This window comes from Accipiter gentilis, chromosome 2, assembly GCF_929443795.1.
Source record: "Accipiter gentilis chromosome 2, bAccGen1.1, whole genome shotgun sequence".
NCBI classification, from domain to species: Eukaryota; Metazoa; Chordata; class Aves; order Accipitriformes; family Accipitridae; genus Astur; species Astur gentilis.
In genome coordinates this window covers 54,408,418-54,434,865 of record NC_064881.1, presented here as the reverse complement: position 1 = coordinate 54,434,865, position 26,448 = coordinate 54,408,418, and the positions used below count along the sequence as shown (strand labels likewise).

The 26,448-nt window shown below is 59.2% G+C and overlaps 2 protein-coding genes across 7 annotated transcripts in view; one reads left to right on the top strand and one right to left on the bottom strand.

Moving 5' to 3' along the window:
• FBXL6 (F-box and leucine rich repeat protein 6) overlaps positions 1 to 26,448 on the bottom strand; it is a 64,516-nt gene that overhangs the window by 9,491 nt on the left and 28,577 nt on the right. The window lies entirely within an intron of this gene.
• On the top strand, positions 43 to 25,923 carry LOC126047088 (casein kinase II subunit alpha-like). Of its 4 annotated transcripts, XM_049820287.1 has the most exons (13): positions 43 to 164; positions 11,701 to 11,836; positions 14,161 to 14,272; positions 16,076 to 16,177; positions 18,356 to 18,406; positions 19,452 to 19,511; positions 20,587 to 20,670; positions 22,696 to 22,806; positions 23,377 to 23,478; positions 24,440 to 24,540; positions 24,752 to 24,900; positions 25,166 to 25,255; positions 25,366 to 25,923. In XM_049820287.1, exons 2-13 carry the CDS (start codon positions 11,736 to 11,738, stop codon positions 25,479 to 25,481), a joined length of 1,179 nt encoding a protein of 392 aa, XP_049676244.1. In that variant the 5' UTR covers positions 43 to 164; positions 11,701 to 11,735; the 3' UTR covers positions 25,482 to 25,923. The 4 variants fall into 4 exon arrangements, with proteins under 4 accessions (XP_049676244.1, XP_049676271.1, XP_049676253.1 ...); XM_049820314.1 differs by lacking the exon at positions 11,701 to 11,836; XM_049820296.1 differs by lacking the exons at positions 43 to 164; positions 11,701 to 11,836; positions 14,161 to 14,272; positions 16,076 to 16,177 and adding an exon at positions 16,208 to 17,364.

Sequence of the window (26,448 nt, the reverse complement as noted above, 5' to 3'; positions counted from 1 at the left end):
CCGGCGTGGGGTCCCCGGCGCGGTGGCGCCCCCCATCGGCCCGGCGGGGCCCGCCCGGTCCCGTCCCGTCCGCCGCCGCCGCCGCCGCCGCCGCCATCTTGTCACCCCCGGCGGAGGGGAGGCAGCGCCCCTCCCCGCAGCGCCGGGCCGCGGCGCTCGGCCAGGTAGGCCCCGCTGCCCAGGAGCACGGCCCGACCGGGGAGGGGGCGGCGGGGGGAGACGGGAGGGGGCGAGGGGGAGCGGGGGGTGGGGGGGGGGGGAGTGGGAGCAGTGGGGGGTGAGGGGGGAGTGTGAGAATGGGGCCTGAGTGTGAGCAGTGGGGGGAGTGGGGGGGGGGGGGGGGAGTGTGACCATGGGGGTGTGAGGGGGGGTTGAGTGTGGGTGTGAGAATGGGGGGGGGTGTGGGGGGGTGAGTGTGAGCAATGGGGGTGTGAGGGGTGAGTGTGAGTGTGGGGGGTGAGTGTGAGCAATGGGGGTGTGAGGGGTGAGTGTGAGTGTGGGGGGTGAGTGTGAGCAATGGGGGTGTGAGGGGTGAGTGTGAGTGTGGGGGGTGAGTGTGAGCAATGGGGGTGTGAGGGGTGAGTGTGAGTGTGGGGGGTGAGTGTGAGCAATGGGGGTGTGAGGGGTGAGTGTGAGTGTGGGGGGGTGAGTGTGAGCAATGGGGGGAGTGTGAGGGGGTGAGTGTGGGGGGGTGAGTGTGAGCAATGGGGGTGTGAGGGGTGAGTGTGAGTGTGGGTGTGAGAATGGGGGGGTGAGGGGGGAGTGTGAGCAGTGGGGGGGGAGTGTGAGTGGGGCTGAGTGTGAGATTGGGGGTGTGAGGGGGGGTTGAGCGTGGGTGTGAGAATGGGGCCTGAGTGTGAGCAGTGGGGGGGGAGTGTGGTCATGGGTATGTGAGTGGGGGCTGAGTGTGAGCGATGGGGGGGAGTGTGAGGGGGTTTGAGTGCGGGTGTGAGGATGGGGGGGTGGGTGTGAGCAATGGGGGGGTGTGATCATGGGTGTGCAGGTGATCATGGGGGGGTGAGTGTGAGTGGAGGGGGAGTGTGAGCAATGGGGGGTGAGTGTGATCATGGGTATGTGAGTGTGAGCATGGGGTGTGAGTGGGTGAGTGTGGGTGTTTGAATGGGGGGTGAGTGTGAGCGTGGGGGGGCTGTGAGTGTGAGCAATGGGGAGTGTGAGTGTGAGGGTGTCAGTGGGTGTTTGAGTGTGGGCATGAAGGGGGGGAGATTGGGGGGTGAGATTGGGGTGTGGGGTGTGAGGGTGAGCGTTGAGGGGTGTGAGTGAGCATGAGCATGGAGGGGTGGGAGTGGGTATGAGTGTGAGTGGGGGGTTGTGAGCGTGAGCACCAGGGGGTGAGTGCAGATGAGTTGGGGGATGTGAAAGTGAGTGTTGAGCGTGTCGCTGTGGGTGGGGGGTATGAGCGGGTGGCTGTGAGTGAGTGTGGGCGTGGGGGTGTGTAAGTGGGGGGGTGAGTGAGTGTGATGGGGTGTGAGTAGGGGTGGGGGCTGTATGAGCGTGACGGGGTGTGTGGGGGGGTCGGGGGGGCGAGGATGAGTGTGTATGGGGGGGGTGAGGGTGAGTGTGATGGGGTGTGAGTGCCTGAGTGTGTGTGTGGGTGAACACAGGGGTGCGTGGGGGGTGTGCATGGGTGTGAGGGGTGTGCGGGTGAGCGTGGGGCAGGGTGCTGGGCACCAGATGCATGAGGGGCAACCATGGGGGGCACTGGGGGTGTCGGGGGTGGGAGGTGTGGGAGCTGGGTGTCAGTGGGGCAAGGGGGGGGGTCGGAGGGGCTTGGCAGTATGTGGGGAGGGGGCTGAGGGTGTGAGTGTGCAAGGGCCGTGTCAGAGGGGCGCCTGCCCCACTGCTGGGGGGGGTCTCTGTGGGGCACCAGGCACTGGGGTCCCGTTCGTGAGGGGTTCACCTGGGTGAGGTGTGGGGCAGGGAGACACCCCCCACCCCCCACCCCCCGTTTTGGGGGGGACGTGGGGCTGTAGGGGCGAGGTGTGGGGCAGGGGATGCCACCGGCAGAGGTGGCCGGCACCGCGGGGTGGCCGCTGTCCTGCACGGGTGACACGGTGACCCACCGGTGTGTGTTGGTGCTGGGGGGCTGCGAGGAGGGACGGGCATCTGGCACCGCTGCCTGCGCCTGCCAAACTCCACACGTGTCTTTTGGGTGGCATGTTGTCCTGCCGATGCGGTGGGGTGCTGCCAGGAGAGGGGCTGGGGTGGGTGAGCGGGGTGCGGCCGGGCAGGGGTCAGCGCCATGGTTTACTTTTACCAGACTCTTGTGGTTTACTCTAAAAATTCTAGTCTAATCTCCGACCAAGAGGCAGGGGGCCGGGGGGAGGTGGGGTGCAGCATCTCGCTTTTGGGGACCGCTCAGGCCCTTCCCGATGCAGTCGGTTGCCCACTCATTAGCAAAACACAGCCGTAATTGCCGGGGAGCATGGCTCTGCACCAAGTGACCTGCGGTTTCTGCCGAACCTCTCCTCGCTCACCTGCGACGAGGGGATGGAAGGAGTGGGAAATATCTAATGAACTTTGCTTATGCCCTTCGTTAACTGTGTAGACAAAAACAATGCAAAGCCTGTTCCTGTCCAAACTCTGAGAGTTTTTCTTGTACTAATTAATCCGTCCTCCGTCTGGAGCCGTGTCGGGGTCCGGTCCCCAGCCCGGCAGCCCCTTAACATCGAAGCCCCATCCTTGTGACTGCAGTGAAGTCTGCGTGCCGTACCAGGATCCCAAAGCCTTTTGTAAGCACTGATGATGAATTTTTGAAGGAAAATGCCAGTCTCGGTGTGAAACCGGGTGCCGTCCCGCAGGGAGGGATCCCTGGCTGCCGAGGATCGCAGAGGAAGGAGAGCAAAGACTTTTCAAGGCGGGCGATGCGGCAAAGCCGGTGCGAGGGAGACCACAGCACCCCAGTGCGGCGGTGTTTTCAGCGGTTCTCGGGTCATGCCGGGAGGTGATCCGATGGGTGCCGCGCTGTGGGTCTGTGGTCTCACTGGTGTTCCCGGCTGGCCGCAGGAGTTGCGGATGGGGCAGAAGGTGCCGTTGTCACAGCTTTTAGCTGATTCTTCCTCTGAAACCTCCCTGCTTATTCCGACCGCCTTGAAACTCACTGCGTGATGCAGAAATGTCTAAATTTAGGAACTCAACCCCTTGCCGCTTCCCCTCCTACCCCAAGCCCGGAGTTGACCAAGCTTGCTCTCCCTCTGAGCCTTTCTCCTGGCGGCACCCAGTGCCCCCCGTGGCTCTTCGGAGAAGTCCTTCAGCAACGATGCCGAAACGTTGCGGGCAACTCGGCACGGCTCCCGCTGTTCGGGGACGGGAGGGTTTGTGTTGCCACAGCCATCGCCGGACCTCGCTCCGCAGGGTGCGTGGAAGTGCGGTTAAAAACATGGCAGGGAGAGACGCGAGAGGCCAGGGCGAGGAGCTGGAAGCGAGCAAGGTCAGGGAGGAGGGATTTGGAGCTGCAGGAGAGGGGATAGGAGAGGGTTTGAAGTCAAAGGTCCAAGTCAAGACGTGGAAGGAGGGAGGGAAGGTGAGGAGGTAGAGGCCATCAGCCCCACGCCGGCTCCTGCCTGCCGGGATCTGGCATTTGAGCCCCTTTCCCCGCTCTCCCCAGCTGGAATGGGTTTGGGAGCCGGCTTCAACCATGCTGAGCTGGAGAAGGTGGGTGGGCACAGGGGTGTTGTTGCTCTTCTCTGGACACGAACCCGAAGCTGGTGAAGGGCCTGGAGCACAAGTCTTATGAGGAGCGGCTGAGGGAACTGGGGTTGTTCAGCCTGGAGAAAAGGAGGCGGAGGGGAGACCTTATCGCTCTCTACAAATACCTGAAAGGAGGGTGTAGTGAGTTGGGGGTCGGTCTCTTCTCCCAAGTAACAAGTGACAGGATGAGAGGAAAGAGCCTCAAGTTGTGCCAGGGAAGGTTTAGATTGGATATTAAGAAAAATTTCTTCACTAAAGGTGTTGTCAAGCATTGGAACAGGCTGCCCAGGGAAGGGGTTGAGTCACCATCCCTGAGGGTATTTAAAAGACGCGCAGAGGTGGCTCTTAGGGTCATGGTTTAGTGGTGGACTTGGCAGTGTTAGGTTCACGGTTGGACTCAATGACCTTAAAGGTCTCTTCCAACCTAAACGAGTCTGCGATCCTGTGGGAAAGGGGCACGGTTCCTTGTGAGCAATGGGATAGTGCCAGTATTTGGGTATGGAGTCAGCTGAGCCCACCCTATCCAGGCAAATGAGCCATTTCACCCTAAACTGTTGCCTTTCCAGACTGTTCGCTGCTGTGGGTTTGGATGTAACGAAGCAATCACCGTGATTTAAACGAATAAGTACATTATCGAGTGCCTGGCTCGAGAGGCTTCCCTGTTCGGAGGATGACTAAGGGCACGTCTTCCCCAGCAGGCAGGAGTGTTGGGTCCGTCTCTCCGTGCGCTGATGCCAGCGCTGGGATTTCAGGCTGGAAACCTGAGCTGGCTGCAGTCAACTGGCTCAGCTGTGGAAACCATTTTGGGCCAAACCACTCCCGGACCCGCATCCCGATCCAGCCAAACTGCTCCTGGACCCGCATCCTGATGCAGGTGGTGCTGCCCGGGGCCTCGGGTGAAGACGCAGGCAGTACCTGGGCAGGGCTCTGCCTGCGCTGCTTTGCCTGCACTTTCAGCGTAGATCCCTGGTTAGCGGCCAGAGCGAGGGGAGAGACGTGCCCCTCCTTGAAGTGATGGGGCTGGAGATGCACTGGAAGGCACAAGGGCTCCGATGGGATTAAGCTTAAATCAGCTTTCTCTGGCTGTGGCATGCAAAATTTTGTCACCCAGAGACTGAAAGCTGTGGTCCAACAAAAGTTGTTTCATTTGGTGTAGGGGACAAGGGGAGCGCAATGCCCTGTGAGCCAGGAGGGGACAGACCTGGGAGTCAGGTGGTCCCTTCTGGAGTTGAGCTGTTTTCTATTTTAGAATAATTGGGGCTGAAACAGGGCTCTGAAGCCACAGTGCCCGCTCGGGGCACAACGGTGGGGTGAGCAGGTGGATGGGAACCAGACAAGACGCTGCTTTGTTCTCCTTTAGGGACGGGGACCTGCTTGTCCCCATGGGCCTGCTGACGGTGTCAGATGGGGGGGTCACCTAGCCCCGCATTTAGAGTAGGGTTTCCCTGGCCTGTTACCTGTCATCGGACGGGGCTGGTTGCTTCTCTTAAGACCCCAGAAGGACTGTGAGGGCTGAAGCTTTAAAAACGGGGAGTAGCTTGCGGGCAGGTTGGGTGAGCCCTTTGCAGAGGTGGCTGGAGGTGGTGAGCTCTTGTTGGCTGCTGAGCTTCAGGAGAGGAAGGGTTACGGTCTTCTCCCACATTGGGGTTTGAAATGGGGGTTTGAAATTGCCCAGTGAGGGCTTACCTGTACCCCATACCTGCCATTCCCAAGTAGCCGGTGCCGAGGAGAGGCTTTGGCAGATTTTTAAAAAAGCTGTGGCCATTTTAGAGGTCTGGTGATTCGGGTGCGATCCCTTTACGTGGGAGAAGCAGGACACTTCACGTGGCCTCACTGCAGCCACTGGCGTGTCAGGCAGTGCAGCAGCTGGGAACAGAAGGAAAAACTTCTATCCCCACGGGCTGGATCTGACCTGGATCCTTAACTCTTGTGTTGAGTATGAGCCCTGTATCCCTTTGAAGAACAAATGCACTCCTCCATTTGCAGGTGACCCTCCCTCTCCCTAGCCGCAGGGCAGGGGCTTCCCTGCTCTTCCCTGCTCTTCCCCCCTCCGGGGAGCCAGGGAGGAGTCGGGAGCCGGAGCCATCGGCCCCCTCAGAGAGGCAGCATCTCTCCTGGAAACAGCTGTCCTTGCTTTCCCTGCTGCGCTTTGCCTCTGCGGAGTTGTCAGGTCAGATAGAAATCGGTGAGGTTTCTACTCCATACCGTGATCTTACCTTCCTGGGGGCAAGCGGCCGGTCTCCGAGCAGTTGCCAGTATCGCTGCCTAATGCAGATTGTCAGCGGGAATGTTGGCATCTGAAAGCATCCACAGTCCAGGGATCTGCTTCAGGATTTCCCTGGGTGGTCCGAGCTCTCCGTGAGGCTCCCAGCTCCCCGGGGTGTGCAGAGGTGGCTGTCCTCATGAACCCCATGGGCGAGCATGCCGCTGTGCTGCTAAAAGCTGTGGAGAGAGGCTGACTGAAAGCTCCTGAGGCTGGTAAGAGGCAAGACTAGAGCGTTGCTGACCTTGGGAGATGGGAAGGTGGCCTTCATCTTCCTCTTCTCACTGTGGCATCTGTCCTTTGGCTTTGACCCATGCCGTTTTGCCCCGCAATTGGGTATTTGAGGAGCTGACTTTCCCCTGCCGTGCCCTAGTCATGCCTCCGTTCTCTCTGCATCCTCCCTGGCTCATCGTGTTCCCAGATCACTATTTTTACGCTTTCTCTCTTGCGTGGTGTGTGGAAGACGCTCCCAAGAACATTCCTAACTTGTCAATGATGAGTTTAAGGGAGGACGTGAAGTTGGTTTCTTTGCCTCTATACTTACTAAAATCTCAGCGGAGAGTGGCTCGGCAGCGTGAGGGGCAGTGCCTGCTGTGCCGACCTCGGGCCGGGAGCAGCCGCTCAGTTTTGTGTGCTCCCACCAGTGTGGGAGTCTTGGCTGGTGGCACTTGCCAGATTCCTCCTGTACCTTCTTAAATCAGATAAATCCACGTGTACAGAGTCACCATCCTGGGAGGTATTTAAAAGATGTGTCGATGTGGCGCTTGAGGACTTGGTGGACTTGGCCACGTTGGGTTAACGGTTGGACTTGATAACGTTAAGGGTGTTTTCCAACCTCAACGGTTCTCTGATTCTATAGCCACCGTGTACGTCTTCCCTTCAGAGCAGCCCCAAGACTGCAAAAGTTAGGGGCACGTGAGTATTTCGGTGCTGCAGCCTGCCTCCTGCCATGCGATTACACGTCGCCTGCCCTGAGCTGCAGCTTTGTGCGGGCCTGGAGGTAATGGTGAGCCTTGATGGCTCTCGCCTAGCCCACCCTCGCCGCGGCTGTGTCCCTTTGGCGGTGGTGATCTCCAGCCGCCGCTCTTTTTGGAAGCACCTCTGGCTACAGCCGCTTCCTGAGGGAACTCTCCTGGTTGTGGGGAAGGTCTCCTCCTCCAGCTTCCCTCTTCGTTTTGGGGAGGGTCCCCGGAGCCTGCGGCACTCGGGTGCTGCGCCAGCCGGTCAGGGAGGCAGCAGGGGGCTTTCCCCGATTCTCCCCTCTGCTAGCAGCCTGCCTTTGAGCCGAGCGGAGAAGCCAGGCTTTGAGGTTGGATGTGGAGCTGCTTCTAGCCTGGCTGTCATTTCCAGGCTGCTTCTGTCCTCTCGGTTTCGACTGCAGCCGCTTCCCTTGTCATTTCAGTCCGCCGAGTTGCTTTGGTTTGTTATCCAGAGCTGGAAACGCGGATACTAAGCTCTTGCTCTCCGTGTCTGTGTGCTCAGCTTGCCTTTCTCTGCTGCCTTCTCCTCCAAAGTTCTGCTGGCTGCGAGTTTATTTAGTGCCATGAAGGCTTGTTGCTTTTTCCAGAGCCCAAAAGGCATGGTCCTGGCCAAGGAGAGCAGCAGTCTGTCCAGTGGGAAAAGCCCAGAAAATAGGGATTTGGAGAGACGCTGCCTTGCAGGGGAGATGAGCTCAGGGAGGATTTCAAGGCAGCGATCTCGGCGAGGGCCGTGCCGGTTCCCCCGACTGCTGACGGTCGGCCAGGGCCAGCTGGAGGGCAGTGGTGTGCCGTGGGACGGGGCAGCCGGCGTTTCCCAACCGGGAGAGAGGTCGGAGCGTGTTCCCAAGGCCTTGCCTGGCTGTCCCCGGCTTCGTGCCGACAGCTCCTCGTGCGTGAAAGGTCAGCGGGTTTGCCTGAGCTCGTGTCGGGGAGCTGGCGTGGAGTCAGAGCTTTCCCCGACCCCGGGGGGCCTGTCCAGAGGGGACTGGTGCCGTCCAGGCAGCCCCAGGACTCCAGCCAGCGCATCCCAGGGCCAATTCTGGCTTCCCGGGGAGGTTGATGGTGGCCGTGGCCTTGCCTGGGGCTATGGGCTTCTTGCCGGGGGCTGCGAAGCCGCAGCAGGGCTCCGCTTGGAAGCGAGCATCGTGGGTGGCTGGGTGGGATGCCGGTGGCCCGTGGGACCACGGGGTTTCTTACGCCCGGGTCTGTTTCTGAGCCGTGTCGCTCGGTGGGGTGGTGCAGCAGCAGGGGGGGGACGTGGTGACCTGCAGCCCCCTTTTCCTAAGGGATTCAGAGGGGCGGCTGTGGGGGTTCGTGTCTGTGCTGAGGGGAACGGGCCTGCCCAGGCAGGGATGCTGCCTGTTCTGCCTGCATTTCATCAGAGGGCAGTTTAACTGACGTCAGGAGGTGCACCGGCTGCTTTCATCTCAACGCTTCTCCGATAACATTCCTTACGTTTCGGTCACACTGCCGAGAAAAGGAGGAAGGACGTCACCCTGTTAAAGAGAGACCAAATGCTGCCTCCCACTTGTATTTGTTATTTTAGTTTAAAAATCCTTCAACAGATTGCTTCCTGGGGAGGGGAGCCAGGAGTGAACTCCGTGGTGGGGAAGCACGGGGAGCTGGGGAGCTGCTGCCAGTGTTTGTGAGTTAAAAGCAGTAAGTGCGGGACGCCCAAGAAGCCCCCAGCTGTGGTTGACATCTCCAAAACACGGGATGCATGGAACTGAAAGCTGCCCGAGAGCGCGCCGCTTCCATTAAAGCCTTTAGAGGGGGAAAAAACCCCCCTCTGAAATTAGCACAGAACAGAGAGGATGGCTTTTTTTCCCAAGCTCTTCAGGTTAAAAATATTTGAAAAGTGGGACAGGATGACAGGATTCCTGGCTTATTTCTCCAGCCTCGCGTGTGAGAGTCTCGGGCGCCGGAGAGCGTGCCGCGGGGAGTGAGCCTGATTTGGCCAGAGGGGAGATCACCAGTGCTGGCACGTAAGCGATGTTGCAGTGGATCGGAGCAGGGAGGTGCTCCGCGTGGAGCCTTCTCCTGCCCTGGGACGGTGGGATAACCGCAGCCCCCTAAGCCCCCTGCCCGTGCGATTGCACTCCACATGTCGCGGGTGGGTTTCCCCCGTGTGGATCAGAGGGTTGTGCCGAGTCTGCGGTGGTGGGGCCGTGTCCTCGCTCGCTGCCTCATGCCCCGAGGAAGGTTCCTGCTATTTTTTTCCTCCCTCTCTAATGTCTCTGAGGTCGTTCTCTTCTCCCCGTCAGCACTTTTCACCCCCATCCACAATGCCAGCAATGCCGCAGCAGTAATGTCACCTCTGCGCCGGAGTCGGCCTTGCAGGCAGGCCTGATCCTGCCCGCTGCCGGCCTTGAGAGAGCGCCGCGTCCCCTCGCGCCGGCTTTTCGGTGCCGGCTGATCTTCCTCGCCGCGCTGCGGGAGGATAAATGGGAACGCCGCGTTCGCAGGCCGACACTGCGTGTGCCCCGGCGTGTTCTCTTTGAAGTCGGCGGCCTTGGCTCTTCCTTCTCCCTGGCCCCCTGCGCTCCTGGTTTGTTCGGAGCGTGTGCTGCTCCTGCCGTGCTTTTCCTGGGACGTTTGCTGGATTCAGGGCGCACCCCGCTGTGGGCAGAATGGCAGGATATTCTTTTTAACCCCAAACAACTTTCTTTTTGCTCTTTGCTGAGCAGAACGTCTCCGCTCCGCTGCTGGGATCTGTGCGCACGCCATTTCGCTGAACAGCTGCAGACGGGACTTGGTGGGATTTTTCCATTTTCAGTTTCTGAGTGGTTTTTGTACCTCCCCACCCTCCCCAAACCCAGCTCCGGGCTGCAGGGTCCTGGCTGGGCTGGGGGAGCCCATTCACCTGGCAGAAAACTCCTCTTTTTTTTCCTGGGTTAATGAGCTCTGCTCACTCCCCCTCGGGTCGGGCAGTGGAGGACAGCAGCCTCTGCAGCAGCAGAGGGGCCGGATCCTGTCCGTCCAAGCCCCAGCTCTGCTCGCAGCTTGCAGGCAGCTGCCTGCCTCTGGCTCTGTACCAGCTGGGTAGCATCTACCTTTCAAGATGCTTATTAACCCTTGCGCAGGATATTAAAAATGCAAAAGGGCTGTCTAAATGCTCGGTGCTCCTTGCTCGCCGGGGCTCGTATTGATTTATAGACTCACCGACTGTGCCGTGACATGGCTTGCGGGTGATTTTGCTATGGCAGGAGCAGAGCCTGGGCTGCTGTGTCAGAATATTTTCTATTTTGGGTAAAAGACCGACTGCAAGGCTAGTTTCCCGCTACCGTGGGAGGGTGGGGGACAGCAAGAGCAGTTCTCCTGAGCCCACAGTCCCAACTGCCGGACGTCTGCCGGCTCCGCACCGTGTCTTGCCCTCTCTTGGAGGGTGGCCGGGCTTTCGGTACCCGCCTGTGTTTTCTGGCTTGTGTTGTTCAGCCGAAACATTTCTTCCATGGCTGCGTATCCCCTTTTCCCGGGTGCTGCCTGGAGGAGGGGGAGCAGCTGGGCTGGCACGCAGCAGGACTCGTCGCCCTCTCCTCCGTGGCCCAGCCGGCTGACGTGGCACATTTCACCGCCTGGAGCGTTCTGGCGCTCACCGGCACGTAACGGGAGCTGCCCCGCTGCATGTACCGGAGGGACTGCCAGCCACGGGAGAGCGTGTTGTCTCACCGGGGCCGGTGGGCTCCTGGAGAGCTGCTGGTTGTAGTGGGTCGGGGTCTCGCTGCGGGATCCGTGTGGCTCGCAACGTCCCCAGTTGTCGGGAGGCAGAAGAGCTCCGTTCCCTGTGTCCTTGGGGAGGTGACAGGGTTTGGCACGGAGCTCCCTGGGCTCTGCCAGGGCCGGCTCTAACCTCTGCTCGTGCTGGGCACCGAGAGCTGCTTCCATGCCCGCTGGGTGCCTGGGGAGAGGCACGGGGCAGCTGTTGGAAGGAGTTGAGCCGATGCTGTTGCTCCACAGAGATGAGGTGATCGTGGGGAAATTCCTGGGGGGACGTCGAGAGCCAGACTGGCCACCTCTGGGGGCGAGCACTCGAGGTGGGCAGTCAGCTGTGAGCTGAGAGGGGCCGTGCTCGACCCCCGTACCTCTTTGGGCTGCTCCTTCGGGAAAGCGGGCGCTGTGTTTTGGGTCTGTGCAGCCTTTCCGATGGACAGAGCTCCCTTCCCCATCCTGGACAGACCTGCTTTCTCCGTTTTTGTGTGTGTCCCTGGCTCCCTGGCTCTGTGGAGTTTGGCCCCGTTCTTGGCACTGCCCAACTCTTCTGTTGGCATCTCTGTTTTACCATTTTCCTCTCGTTGGGGAAGCAGGCTCGGGCCGAAGCTAGCAGGTTCAGGGAGGAGCTGGTGGTGCTCGCTCCTAACTGGAGCTGGAGAGCAGAGGGAGGTTTCTGCCCTTGGCTTCGGTGGCCTCCAGGGCAGACAGAACGGTTTGGCGGGGGGAGAGGACTGGGTTGGGAAGGGGCGTGAAGGATGACAGCCCAACTGTTGGCTCTGCAGACCCTGGAGCCTGCTTCCCAGCAGAGACCCACTGCCGGGCCAGCAGCTCGGGCACGGGTTCCCTCCGCTCTGCCCGCCGGCTGCGGTGCTGCCGGGTGTTCCCTGCGGGGCTGAGCCGTGCCTCCTGCCCACCCTCGCTTTCTGCAGCTCCCCCCAGCTCCGCTCGGGTTCGCCCGACACGCGCCCCCTCTTTTCCCTGTTTCTCTCACAAGTGTGCCTTGGTCTCATCCCAACTCATGTGTGTTTATATTTTTAGGGTGATTGAGGTACTGCGCCTCTGGCCGTGGAAGCATGTCGGGGCCAGTGCCGAGTCGGGCCAGGGTCTATGCAGACGTGAACACTCAGAGACCCCGCGAGTACTGGGACTACGAGTCGCACGTCGTGGAATGGGGGTACGCCTGGGAGATAGGAGGGGGACCTACGGCAGGGCCCGTGCGCGAGCGCTGCCGCCGCTCATCCTCCGCGGCGCGGGGACAAACGCCCTCCCGAAGGCAGGAGGGCAGGTCGCGGAGCCTCCGTTCCAGCCACGGTGTGAGGGGTGGCACCCAGCGGAGCGGGCACCGGCATTTTGGTTTTCAGCGTTGCCGTCCGGCGCCTGTCCAGGGGGCTGCGCTGCCTGGGGCGGGAAGCGGGGGGACTGATTTCCAGGGGAGCCCTGGGCTCGAGCCTGCGGTTCCTCCGCAGCTTCGCAAGCAGAGCCGCTTGTACTGAAGCGTTTCAATAGACCTGGGTGTCTGGCTTTAAGCGCACGAGTGATGAGGGTTTGGTTTTTATTGCTGGGAAGAATGGCTACGTCTAAAGACAGCAGCCTCCGCGCTGCTATCCCCAGGGCGCTGATGGGGATAACGGGGAGCAACAGTGGGAAGCTTGGGAAACGGTCCTGGAGCGAAGAGGGGTTTGAAAGGACGAAGGTCAAAGTCTCGTGACTTTTTTTTTTTTTTTGGAGTTCCCCTGAGGACTGGAGTCTCTGAGAACTTGAAATGAAGATGACCAGTTGATTGTTTTATACGGCAGCTGGCTTGGCGACGAGCTGGGCAAAGGGCCAGCTTTGACTTCTCAGGTAGTAACGTAGCGCTCGTCAGCAAGAAATGCTCCCCTGCTCGAGAGCACCTTCCTTCCCGAGCCGTGCACCCCGTGCTTCAGGCCGAAGGAATGCTGCCTGCCAGGGACAGAGGCTGCTCTTTGTTCGGTAGTTGTGGTAAAATCTGTAAAAATAAAGTCTTTTATCTGAGGCCGCGGCGAGACCCTGGGCGCCGAGGAGGCTGTTCCCATGCTGCGGTTGGCAGCTGTCCGTGGGGTTGCTGCCGGGGCCGGATTAGGAGCCCTCCCCGGTGCAATCCCTCCTCTCTGCCCAGACCCCGGCTAGCTGCAACGCGTGCCGGCCACCGGTACCGGTGACCTAGAAATGAAAAGCTTTTTATCCACTTCCAAATCTCCTGCGCCAGGCAGAGCCCTGGGGAGCCTTCAGTCTCTCTGAGATGGTAATTCCATGTCTTCTGCGAGCATCCTGGGTTTTTTTTGTCACCCAAACAATCCCTGCAGTTAATGTTTTCCCTAACGTTAACCCTGAGCCTTCCCGTCTGGTTCCTAGTGAAGATGAATTAATCCTCCCCATCTGTAACGCGTGGTTCACCACGCTCCCTTTATTCGTATTTGCCGAGCGTAACCTCGGGTTAAGGAGCGAAGCAGCCTGGTGCGGTCGGGTTGTGCTACAGCTCCGCTGCCCATTTGAACTCTCCTTCTTTTCCTCCTGGTGCTGACAAGTCATCTCCTGTATTGTCTCTGGTAATTAGCAATTTGTGAAGTCAAGCTTTCCAGCCTGTAATTCCCTTTCTTTCCCCCACTTGTTTATCCTTATCAAAGCCCTGGGGGCCCTGTGCCTTCCCTCCTTGGTGTAGCAGAATTAATTGCCGATACCTCTGCTGTTTCCTTCAGTCCCCTCAGGTGACTTTGGTTAGACCTTAGTAGATTTAAATACGTGGAGGTTTTATGGGTGAGAGTTGTTTTATTCTCTTCTGATTTCTTGTGTGGAATATTTATCCTTGGGTGTGCGAGATCCTTTTCGCCTCAGTATAAAGGAGGGGTCGCAGGGGAATTTTTGTGTCAGGTGTTTTGTGAGTCTCTGCCATTAACTAACTGCTGGTGGGCTCTGGAGTTTCAAGTGAGCTAGTCCTTGCAGCCCACCACCTCCTCTTCGTAACTGAGAAGAAGGAGAGGTGGAAAGGCATCGTCTCCTCACAACCTGTAGCAGAGCCAGAAGGAGAGCTAAGGCTGGGAGGGAGAGAGAGTGCCAGCATTGGGAGTTGACAGAAGCATTTTTGGCGTGCCGGAAGGGTTTGCCAGCAGGGCTGCGGTGCGTGCAAGCGTTGGGGGGGCTGTCCCAGAGCTCTCTGTAATGCCCATGAGGTCTGGTGTCCATCTCCACGTGGAAACTGCTGAGCCAGCGCTCTGCCGTGCGTGCTGCCGGCAGCGCTGCGCCGCAGCAGTGCTCTCCGGTCGTTCACCGGTCGGTTTGCATGTTTCTCTGCGGTGGTAGCTGCTTCTCTCCAGCCCTAGGCACTGTGGTACACTGCTAGCTCTCCATTTACCATAGACTGACCCCCAGATCTTGACCTTCCCGCTCTCCTTGGGACAAGCGTTGTCTCTAAAGCAAGCAGTGCTCTGTTTTGAGCCGGGCGCAACCTCGTCATCTCTTATTTCTCTGTTTCTCAAACAGCAACCAAGATGACTATCAGCTTGTGCGGAAACTTGGCCGTGGCAAATACAGTGAGGTCTTTGAAGCCATCAACATCACCAACAACGAGAAAGTGGTTGTGAAAATCCTCAAGGTAGGTGTATTTGCTCACCATTTTGTTCCTCTGCCGATGCTTCTGCGTCTTCCCTTCCTTCGCCTTTTCCTGCCTTCTCCGTTTGAAGGGCTCTGTCGATATTTGGATGATCTCATCTTAGCTGAGGAAAACACCAGTCCCCAAGTCAAAAGTTTTAGGTAGCTTGTCTCCTTCCCAAGAAACCAGATTTATGGAGACCCAGACGGGCTGGGCTGTTGGAGCTCTTTGACTGAATTACGCTTTTCTTGGGTAACTCTTTCGAAGCAAACCAGGGGTCAGAGCAGGGAGGCAGGGGATCACCTACGTGCAGTGGAGGCAGAAGGAAGGTCCTGCGCCCAGCCTCGTATGGATGTTCTGCCTGTGCCCCCTTTGCCCTCCCTCTTTGTCACCTGCCGGCGTCACCACGGTGAGGTTGTGGTGGGTGATGCTCTCTTCCCGACAGGCAGCTGTGTCTCAGCGGTGCTCCGCAACTTAGGGCAAAGGCTTTCTTTGGGCCTGTTTCAGGTCATGGTCTCACTAGTTCAGCACGAGTACTTGGCTTGTTCTGATCCAAGGTCATAAAATCCCCATGCTGGATTCACGGAGCACAGCTCCCTGCCCAAGCGAGGGCACACGAGCCCAGAGATCTTTCCCGGGATGAGCAGAGCAGCGTCTTGCAACGGAAGGTCGTTGCAACATGTGGTGTCTCGGCCGGTAAGTTGCAGCTGATTCCTGCCCTGGGGATGAGCGTGGTTACACCAACGTGTCCCGGGAGCTTGGGCAGGGCACAGAGCGGTTCACCAAAGCTAACAGAGTCCTGACCAATGGGCTACAGGCTGTGTTTAGGCTCGTCAGCTCGTGGTGGCAAGCTAATTTCTGTGGCGTGACCAAGCCATATGCAATTATAGTCTGTGGGATGCATGAGTTACAGAGTATGGGGACACTCTTAAGAACATTGCCCTCGCGAGAGAAACGGTGAAGGTGGAAGGAGTATAGCGATTAAGGAGCACAACAGAAATACACGTTCCGAAAAGCTCGGGGCAGGTTACGAGTGAGAACATGAGAAATGTCCTCATTAATGTATTTGCCCAGCCTGCGATGGAGGAGCAGAAAGCTAGCTGGAAAAGCAGAAAGAGCATCCAGTCTTCAGAGGCAGGAGAGGGACTCGGGTCGGCTTCTCTGAGCACATCCAGAGCTGTCTCTATGCTCGCTCTGCAAGCCGGGGGGATTTCCCCAGGCAGCTCAGGCTGGGGACTGCTTGTGAGGAGTTACAGAGACATGGACAGGCTTGGCTGCTAGAGCTCTTTTCACTGAATCTTGCTTTTCTTGGTTAACTGTTTCTAAAGTTTCAGTCAAAGATTTAACCTGGGACCTGAAGAAACTAAGCTTGCTCTTTAAAACCTTGATTTGTAGTAAAATAATCTCCCAGCCGTCTTCCAAATGCTAGAAACTCCGTTCCTTTGGAAGCAGAGAGCTGTTAGGTGGATGAGCTCACAGGCTGACGATCTCCAGAGTGATTTGAGCGACTGAGGCATGGGATCACGGTCCCTCTGTTCTCCCACAGGGCTGGCGTGGGGCTGGGTGATGCTGGGTGCCCTGTCAGGGGAGAGCCACCGTCCTCGGGAGGCAGAGCCTGCGCTCCTCGGGGTCAGACGCGGGCTGTGCAGGCCTAGAGAATGTGCCTGCTCATCACCGTTTCTTTCGCACGACTGAAGAACCGCATGCTCCTTCGCCGTTCCCCTGCCGCGTGTACAGCCCATCATGCCGGAGTGGCTGGAGAGGTCTGTCCTGCTGGTAACTGGCTCTCGTTTTCTGTTTTCTCAGCCTGTGAAAAAGAAGAAGATCAAACGTGAGATTAAGATCCTGGAGAATCTCCGAGGAGGCCCCAATATCATCAGCCTGCTAGACATAGTGAAAGACCCTGTGGTAAGGAAGGGGAAGGGGCAGCTCTGACACCCGCAGCTGGGGGGTGCGAGGGAGTCCTTCAGACCCCTTCCCACCCCGTGAGCTAGGAGTCTCTCCAAGCTCAGACTGACTCCCTGGCCCACTTGGCATCCATCTGGCAGCTGAAATCAGCCCGGGGAAATCTCTGCCCCTGTTCCCTGCTTGAGCACTGCTGAGACGGTAGACGAGAGGGTAGAAATGGAAGGAGATATTTCTGGCTGATCCAGCAGCGGCAGGTGGAGGAGGGCTGTGCCTACAGCGCCGTCTGCTCTCGTTCCCGAAAAAGTGGCTGGGAACAAGCGGTGCCTTCTGCCCGCTGGGTTCTTTGGCTTTCAAACCACCCTGGTCTTGCGCAGCGCCAGGCTGCTTTCTGTTTGCTGGGTGACCCCCCCCCCCGCCTTTGCGAAGGCTGAGGAGAAGGACAGGCAGCGGCCAACGTGAGCAAATCGGTGGAGAGCGGGAGGAGGTTGGGGTTACGCTATCGTCAAAGCGATCGGGTGGAGGGAGGCTTTCCTCTGCCATCGTGCCTCGGTGCTCTGCGGTGTGCTGAGATCCTTCACTCCTCCCAAAACCAGATGATGTTTCCTTTGTGGCGCTGGCCGGTCTCCTGGCTCTTGGCCAGGGGCGGCTTTCACTTCTGTTATCCCTGCGGAGCCAGGGTATCCCACTGTCCCTGCCGGTTTCTAATCCGACCGGTGTGATCCGGGCAGAATTGCCAGTTCAGATCAGTCGTGTGGTGGGCTCTGCTGCCCCGAGTTGGGCAGGGGGGTCGGCAGCGCTCAGCAGGACCCGGAGGGTTTTGGGAAACCCGCTTTTGGCAGCGGGGGTGAAAGTTTTACATGGGCAGACTGATAAAGGCCGTGGTGTTTATGTAGCACGGCTGAATTTCTCCAAGGCCTGTGACTTCGTGCCGCCTGACGCGCTGATTAAAAAGCTGCATTAGGATGAATTAGCAGGGCGTATTTGAGCCAATTTTAATCCTCTGACGGGCCGTGAAAGGCAGCTGTTTGCGGGGAGATAGCAGCAAGCAGGGGCCCTGGGGACAGGCTCTCGCTCCGCTGCTCCTTTTCCAGACGGGGTCTGCAAAGCCGGCTGGTGACGTTTGAGGTGACAGATCACGTCGTAGGGAAGGAGACCGGGGGGGTTACGTGGCCGGCTCAGGATCCGAGGTGCAGGTTCTCGTGTTGGGGTGGGCGGCTGTTTTGGGGAGCGGCGGACCGGAGGGCTGGTGGGCTTGCTGAGGGCGATGGCCTCTGCGCAAGTGCTCAGGGTGGTCTCTGGCCCAAAGGGCTGACCTGGCCTCCTGTGTGTATTCAGGAGGGGCTGTACAGACAGAGAGGGGGATTTCTCCCTGCACACAGACCTTGGGAATCCTGCCTGGAGGTCCAACGTCCTGCTGCGAGGAGGAGGAGGAGATCAAAGAGAAAGGGGAAGGGGTGGGGAGAATCCTACAAAAACAAGCCAGAAAACGTGGCGTGAAACCTACGGCAGCAGCTCGCTCGGCTCCTGAGGGGGGCTGCGTGCCTCCTCTGCCTGCGGTGTCTCCGAAAACGCAGTTTGGGAAGCCCTGGCTGGGCCTGTCTGGGAGGGTTGCGGTTGGCTGGGGCTGTGCAGCTCCGGCGCTGGCCCCTTCTCCTTTCTGTCGGCGTTTCTATGAAGTCTTTGTGAGATCGGGTTGCTGACAGCTGAGGCAAGAGCCCCTTTCCAGGGTATAACCTTAGCTTGCTCTAGCGATGCTGGCAGGCACCGCTCGTATAAACCAGACCCCAAGAGCTCCCTTGCTTCCCACCTCACCCTGACCCAGCTTTGCTGGGTCCCATTTGGTACCCAGAGGTGGGCGCATCAGGTCTGATCGCTGGTAGGGGTACGTACAGGGCACGCACACAGCTGGTGGTGTAAAGATGCAGCTCCTAATGCGCTGGATGCTGCTAAATGCTGGGCAGCAGTCCTGTCTTGAAAGCAGCTCTTGTTGCAGTACAGACAGGACCCGGGGCGGCAAGGGCAGGAGGGCAGGAGCTCCCAGTGGGTGCTGGGGGGCCCTGGGCTGGACACAGGGCAGTTGCCCGCCTGCCTGCCCCCTCCTGCACTCTCCTGCCTTGAGGAAGACTAAACCTCTCTTCTTTTCTTTCTGTCTCTTGAACTGATGCCGCCGTCCTGCAGTCTCGGACGCCTGCCCTGGTTTTCGAGCATGTCAACAACACAGACTTCAAGGTGAGCGACCACCACTGTTGCGGACACCTCCTGAATCCAGGGATGGCATGCCTGGGAGAGCTCTTCTAGGCTGTGCTGCAGAGCAGGCATCGCACCCTGGCTGCCAGAGGGATTCCCGAGCCACTCTGATGCTGCCTCGTGGTGGGGAAGGAACGGTCCTCTATTTCAGAGACACACGGTGTCACAGAAATGGCTGGCATTGCTGTCACAGAGGGGCCAGGGGATTTTGGGCTGTGACCAGTGGCTTTTTGCTACATTTCACAGTTAAGGGAAGAGCCGGGGCACAGTGCTCGTGTTAGGGATTGTCCCCAAATCTCTCCTCTCTGCCACGCTGCTCCAGTGTTTGGCCATCCTGGGCTTGTATTCGCAATCTCGTGTTGGCCAATTTGCAGGCTGAAACCTTGGATTAGTTGAGCCTTGCGTCCCTGGAGCCTGGGCTGAGTAGGAGGCAAGGAGGGTTATCGAGATGGGCTGGAAGAGTTAGTAAACTGGCAGCCGCTTTGCCTGTGGCTGCTCAGTTGTTTTCGGGAGAGTAATTAATGCACTGCAAGTCCTGGAGTGATCCTTTTCCCACCCAATTCTTGTTCCCAAGACTTGTCTTCGGGCTGTCTCGGGGAATTGATCTCTGGGCGTTTTTTGCGAGGGCAGTGAGGCGTGCGCTCTCATCCTCATCCCCTGTCCTCAGGATGGGAAACTGAATCCTTCCAGGTGCTGGGTCTCAGAGCTCCCTGGTCCCCTCCTGGGTGGAAGCAGGGAGGGCACACGTGCTCTGAAGGTTGGTTAGACAGACTGAGAGTCTGGCTCCTCCCTGTGGTGTGCTGGCGGTTCCCAGGTGGGGAAATTCGGGGTACAAAGTGGGTCCGAAGCTGCCCGTGTGCCGTCTGGCCCGTTGGTGCCTCTGGGCCCAAGTTGTGGCTCCACAAGTGTCTGTTCTGCACCTGCGCAGGCGGCTGGTGCCTCCACGAGGAGCCCGGGTCCTGCACCCAGGAGGGGTGGATAAATGTGCTGTGTTTTGTTAACCTGCCTCTTGTCTTCATTCTTCCAGCAATTGTACCAGACGCTATCTGATTTTGACATACGGTTCTACATGTATGAAATCCTAAAGGTAAGCTCCCGGCGGCGGCTGAGAAATCCACAGTCCCAAAGAAAATCCTCGCTCAAGCAGAGACCTGCTGCTAAATCTCCCCCGGGGGGTCTGTGTGTAGAAGCAGGAGGTAGAGCGCGGAGCTCATTTGGCTACTAAACCCTGCTGGACCGTTGCCCGGCCGTACGCGTGGGATGGCTTCTTGGGCCACCGCGCAAGGGGAGGCTCAGAGGCAGGTGGCTGTGGAACGTGCTAGTGAGTGGCTCAGAGGGTGAGGTCGCCGTGTCCTTGAGAAGCAAAAAGCCATCTTATTTATCTCCCCGGCTATCCCTTTGCAAGACTTCTGCCTCTGCTGGGACCTGGTACTGGAGGTGGCTTGGGTTGCAAGCTGCCGTTGAGGCCGGGACCGTGCTGGGGCCTGCTCGGGTGGTCAGCCGGGGGTCTGAGGGTGCCGAAACCCTCTCCCAGAGTACTCCTTGCCTGTCCCAGCCATCCCCACCAGCAGAGACCGGCCAGGATTGACTGCAGCGTCCCGTCTGCGGGGCTTCAGTTGGAGCAGGCGCTGCAGGGAGACGGCAGCCTTTGAACAAGGTCTCCTCCGGTGGGGCTGGCACAGGGCTGGAGAGGAAGATGGGGTTTGCCTCCTCACCACCGCTCGGTCACGCTCCAGCTCTGGGGTTTGGGCTGACCTTCAAAAGGACGTGCCGGGGTGGGGGGGGCAGAGCCCAGCGCACGGACCTGCGGCGCAGGGGGCTGGTCTGACCCACACTGCAGGATTTTAGTGGTCGCCTTCCAGGAGAGGTGACGGCGCGTGCTGGACCCCAGGGAGGGTCCACGCTAGAGGTGACCGCGCAGGATCCGGGACAGGGCGGAGGTCCGGAGATCCCTGGGGAACGCCTCCGTGCCTGTAGCTTTTAGGACAGGCGTCACTGAAGCAGGGGCTGACCTCAGTGCTGCCCGAGGTGGCTGGCTGGCTCTGTCCCAGAACAGCCTCTGGGTCTGTCCTTCACCCGCCTCTGGCTGCGGGCTCTCTGCCCGATCCTGCTGCCTTGTCACGCAGAGGGAGGCTTTCTGACGGCGCCCGTTCTGTCTGCAGGCGCTGGACTACTGTCACAGTATGGGGGTCATGCATCGAGACGTCAAGCCACACAACGTCATGATTGACCACGAGCACAGAAAGGTATGGTGAGGCCGCGCTGGCCCCAGATCCGACTCCTTGAGGAAAGGGGAACGCTGCAGGGAAGCGCTGGGCTGGTTCTCTCTGCCTGGGTCTGCTTCTCAGAGGGGAGAGGGTCAGCCATGCTGTGCCAGCCCCTGCTCTCGCTGTCACAGGGCTGAGCAAAGGCCGGGAGCTCTTAGAATCACGGAATCACTGAAATCGGAAAAGGCCCTTAAGATGATCGAGTCCAACCGTGAACCCAGCATTGCCAAGGCCACCACTGACCTATGTCCCTAGTCGCCACCTCTGCGCGTCTTTTAAATACCCCCAGGGATGGTGACTCAACCCCTTCCCTGGGCAGCCTGTTCCAGTGCTTGACAACACTCGGTGAAGAAATTGTTCCTAATACCCAACCTAAACCTCCCCTGCCGCAGCTTGAGGCCGTTTACTCTTGTCCTATCACTTGTTACTTGGGGAGAAGAGACCAACACCCACATCTTTAGCAACCTCCTTTCAGGTAGTTGTAGAGAGCGATAAGGTCTCCCCTGAGCCTCCTTTTCTCCAGGCTGAACAACCCCAGTTCCCTCAGCCGCTCCTCATAAGACTTGTGCTCCAGGCCCTTCACCAGCTTCGTTGCTCTTCTTTGGACACACTCCAGCACCTCAATGTCTGTCCTGTAGCGAGACCGCTCAGCTCCCAGCTAAGAGCCTCTGTGCTGGCAAGAGAACCAGCAGTTTGCTTTTACCCGCTTCCCCACGCTCCTGTTCCTGCAGGCCAGCACAGACTTAGCCCGCCTTCAGCTGCTGCAGATGGTTGCAGTTTCGACAGCAAAACTTTCCCGGCAAGGTTAATGCTGCACGGTCCCGCCCGTCTCCGGCAGCACCAGCGCTCCCGAGCCTGTATTCAGGCAGGAGAGCGTTGCCTTTAAGTCAGGGTTGGCCCTCGTTAGGTCTGGGCCCCAGCAGACCCCAGCGCGGGGAGGGGGCTGAATTTGCAGCTGTTTGTTTGGAAATACAGGTGACCATAAAACCCGCACCTGCGTCCAGTAAACTCCTTTTATTTGCCACCTGTTTGTCAGTTACTTAGGCTTGTAAATGGAACTTTAGATTTCTTCCAGCACCTCTGTAGCAACTGGCCAGCTGGGACCTCAAATAAAAAGGACTTCAAAAGGCGCCTGCTTGGACAGCGGGAGGCTGGGCGTCTCTCCGTGGCACCGGCAAAGCCTCTTGCAGCCGGTGAACGCCCCCGTTATCAGAACGGAAAGGGGCCAAACCCCAGCCCCGTGCTCTTTGGGCACTGTGCCCTTTGAAATCTTCCCCGGTATCGCCCTGCGTCCTACCGGGTGTGTTTTGTTGTAAGCACCGTGTGGCCAATCTTTGCTGTGAGCCAATCTTTCCTTCTCCCCAAATTAATATTAAAACCACTGGAGAGGCTCCTTGTGGACGGTAGACATCATATATCTCGATTTTAATATGACTTTTGACATAAGCCAACCAGGGAAACGTGGTTTAGGTGCATTTTCTTTACAGTAGGTCTAAAGCTGCTGGAAAGCCATAATTGGAGAGTAATTATCAATGGTTTGCTGTCAGAGTGGAAGGCAGTGCTGCACAGGTTCAAGGGGGATTGTCCTGGGCCTGGCGTTTCTCAGTATTAACGACCTGGCTGATGGACCGGAGAGCGTGCATCGTCCACAGGTTTTAACGAGCAAAGCTGGGGAGGGCTGCAAGTCCCCTGGAATTCAGAGCGATCCTGACGAGTTGGAGAAAAGATCCGAAAAAACGGGGCGAAACACAAAGCCCAAGTCCGAAGCAGGGAGTAGTCGTGGGGGCAGGCGCAGGACGGGCATCGCAGCCCCGCTGGCTGGGTGAGGGTGCCGGCGGAGCATCCGCAATGCCACGAGGAGGGAGGATGCCGCGCCAGACCCCCTGAACCATGGTGTCACACCCCCCCTGAGATGCTCCTGCTGCAAACCCCTGAAGGGCTGCTGGAGAGGTTGGGGTCTGGTGTCTGCGGGTCCCCATACTGATGTGCCCTCTCCTCTTGCAGCTGCGCCTGATCGACTGGGGGCTGGCAGAATTCTACCACCCCGGCCAGGAGTACAACGTGCGGGTGGCTTCGCGGTACTTCAAGGGACCGGAGCTCTTGGTAGATTACCAGGTACGTCCCGGCGGGGTCCAACTCTTCATGCCGACAGCGGAGCCTGGGTGTGGAAGACGCAGGCTGGTGTCCTGCAGCTGCAGTGTCCCGCTGCCGTGCAGCTCCGGGTTCTCCCGTGCCTGGGCACATGCCCGGTGGGTTGCAACCTGCAGCTGCACGTGAGCAGGAGAGTGGACAGCCCAGCTACAACTCAATTCTGGCTGAGAAAGGCTCTTGAGTGATCGGTGTAACCTGCCCAGGGTGAATCTGTGCCAAGGGGTGAAGTTAACTGGGGAAGGTGAGAATAAAAGAGAGTATTTGCCGTCCTCCGAACAGCCCTTGAGGTGGCTGCTCTTGGCTGGTCGGCGCCTAGCTTTTCTGCCCATGACCGATGAGGCCACGTGCAGTTCAGGGTCTGAACCTGAAGCCTGTGTTGGAGACAGTCCAGGGCAAGGCAGAGCGTGGAGCTGCTGGATGCGGCACCAGACACCCACACTCTGCTCTCTGCCGTCCTCTGTGGGGGGGTCTCGGTGCGTGTTCCCCCTCCGGAGCTTCGCTGACCTCCCCTCTCTCTCCTCTCGGCTTTTCCAGATGTACGACTACAGCTTAGACATGTGGAGTTTAGGCTGCATGCTGGCCAGCATGATCTTCCGGAAAGAGCCTTTCTTCCACGGTCACGACAACTACGATCAAGTGAGCCGCAGGGCAGCATGCTGCCCACTCCCCCCGTCACCCCTCCCTCCCACAGACCCTCCCGGTGAGCTGGGCGAGCCCGGGAGCGTGCCGTGAAGCAAACTGGCGGCACCGAACCAGCGCAGCGGCTTCCTGACGCTGGCACGCGTGTGCTACCTCTGCGTGCTGCCCCGTCTCCTTGTCCCCAGTGTGTCCCCCACCCGCCCCGGGGTCTCCGTGCTCCCTGCTTCTATCCCTCCGCTTTCTGTCTGGGGGAGGAGTGGGTGAGCTGGCAGCTAAATCTGGGGGTGGCTGGGCAGGGGAGCAAAGCGCTGGTTGTGCTGGGAGGTGATAACGGGAGCCGTCTGCCTGACCCATGTGCTGCAGGTGTAGCCGGGGCGCAGCTCGGGAGCTGCAGGAGCAGTGTGCTCTGTTTTCGGTTACTCCAAACGACGGTGCTGCCACGGTGGGGTTCATGGGACACGGCTTCGGAGCTGGCTGCTGTTTTCCAGTCGTATGGCTTCTGTAAACTCAGCCAGTGAACGCAGGCATGCCCGGCGGGCTCCTAACCCCACCGCAGCCCGCAGCAGGGCCTGCAGGAACCTGCATTTGTGGGATCCCGGCTTCCCCGCTGCACCCGCCCTCAGGGTGAGGAGGGGAAATCTGGGAATGCCGACCTTGGAGCGCACTGCGGGCACCTCTTTGCCCTTCCCTGCTGAGAGCGGGACCAGGGCACGCTTCTGCATGGCTTCCAGCTGCCCCAGGGAAGGGCTGCGAGGCCTTGCCTTCACTTTCCACCCCGGAGAGGGTAGGGAACACGTCCTTCCCCAGCCATGAAGCTGAGTTGAGCTGTGGCCTTGCTGGGGGAGCGAGGGACGCTGGAGTTGGGGGGGCTGGGACCCGCAGGGCTGTGGCTGGGCTGGCAGGAGCCCCGTCTCTGCCGTCGCCCTCAGTGTTGCTGCTTCTCTACCCTTTCTGCCAGCTCGTGCGCATCGCGAAAGTGCTGGGGACGGAGGACCTGTACGACTACATCGACAAGTACAACATAGAGCTCGATCCCCGCTTCAACGACATCCTCGGCAGGTGGGTGCGCGGCCAAATCCTCCCTCGCCATGGTTGGGGCTTGGGGGTGAGAGAAACGGTCCGGCACCATGCCGGGATTCCCGCTGACTCGTGCTGTTCTCCAGGGAAGGTTGTGGGAGAGGGCAGCGTGGGAGGTGAGCTCGCCGTGCCATCGGCAGGGTGCGGGGCTGATGCAGCTCTCTTCTCCTCCTCCTCCTCCTCCTCCTCGCAGACACTCGCGGAAGCGGTGGGAGCGCTTCGTCCACAGCGAGAACCAGCACCTCGTGAGCACCGAGGCGCTCGATTTCTTGGACAAGCTGCTGCGCTACGACCACCAGACACGACTCACTGCCCGGGACGCCATGGAGCACCCGTACTTCTGTACGTCTGCCGGTGTCGCTGCCTGCCCCGGCTCCTCGGGGCTGCCCACCGTTCCCTCCCCTCTGCCCAGAACCCGTCTCCTCCTCGCTGCTGCTGGTGCCCTTTGCCACCCCAATGGTTCTCCCGGTCCTTCTGCATCCTTCTAGCTCCTCTATCCCCCTGCGGGGCTGCTGCCCCATCATCGGGTGGTGGCCGGGCAGCGAGGGACCAGCGCTCCCCTCGTCAGCCCTCGCTGACGCCCATCACCTTCCCTTCTGCCCCGCAGATCCCATAGCGAAAGACCCAGCCAGGATCGGCACCTCAGCTGGACTCTCGGCCAGTAACACGCCTGTCAGCTCCTCCAGTATGTTGGCAGGTGAGCGCTGGGACTCTGGCCGGGGACCCCCTCGGCCCCCCACCCAGGGTCGAGCGTCGTCGCCAGCTCTGGGCTCTCCCCCCGACCCGCTGCCTCTCTCTCTGGCGCAGGTATTACCTCGATGTCCGCGTCCCAGCCCATCGGCAGCCTGGCTGCATCGCCCGTCATCTCCTCTCCCAACGCTTTGGGCTCGCCGGTCCCCGCCGCAGCCAGCGTGCAACCCTGAACTCACCTCTCAACCGCCGGCTTTCTGCAGCGCCGAGGCCGGCGCCGCACCTGCCTTCTGCCCTCCTGCCTGACCCGCCAGAGCCACGGGCTCCAGCCGGCAGCCCCTGCCCAGAGGCAGAAACGGAGTGGGAGGGCGCTCTGGAATTTTATTTTTATTTCTGTCAAGTATGAAAGAAAAAAAAAAAGGAAAAGAAAAAAAAAAAGAGCAAAAATGTAGGTTCTGTTTTGGGGGTTTTTTTGGTTGTTTTTTTGTTTTTTTTTTCTCTGTGCAGTAAGAATATCACACTCTCTGGCGATGGACCAAGGCTGATCTCTGTCGTGTCTCTGTCGGGGTATGGAGTTAGCTGCATTCTTCTCATGAGGATCATGGTTAGTGATGCAACTACAGTGTAGAAATCTAAAAATGGATAATAAAATTTATTTTCTATGTCCCTAACAAACAGGTCAGCGGGAGCAGCGGCTTCTTCTTGGGTGGTGGCAGCAGGCAGGGATGCTCTGCCTGGGGAAGGGGGGGTTACAACACGGACACGGCTTTGGCACAAACGTGTCCCCAGGGTCAGGGGGGCTGGCGGCTTGTGGGCTCTGTAGCCCTTGGGGGTCCGGGTCTGCCCCCAGGCTGGGGGGGCTTCAGCCTCAGGTCAGGGCAAGCCCCGGTATCCGTCCAGGCTGGGGGAATGAATGGATGGATGGGGAGCAGCCCTGTGGAGAAGGACTGGGGGACACTGGTGGGTGAAAAACAGGACGTGAGCCGGCAATGGGCACTCACAGCCTGGAAAGCCAAGCGTACCCCAGGCTGCATCCAGAGCAGCGTGGCCAGCAGGTCCAGGGAGGGGATTCTGCCCCTCTGCTCCGATCAGGTGAGACCCCCTGGAGCACTGCGTCCAGCTCTGGGGTCCCCAGTACAAGACAGACACGGACCTGTTGGAGCGGGTCCAGAGGAGGGACACGGGAATGGTCCGAGGGCT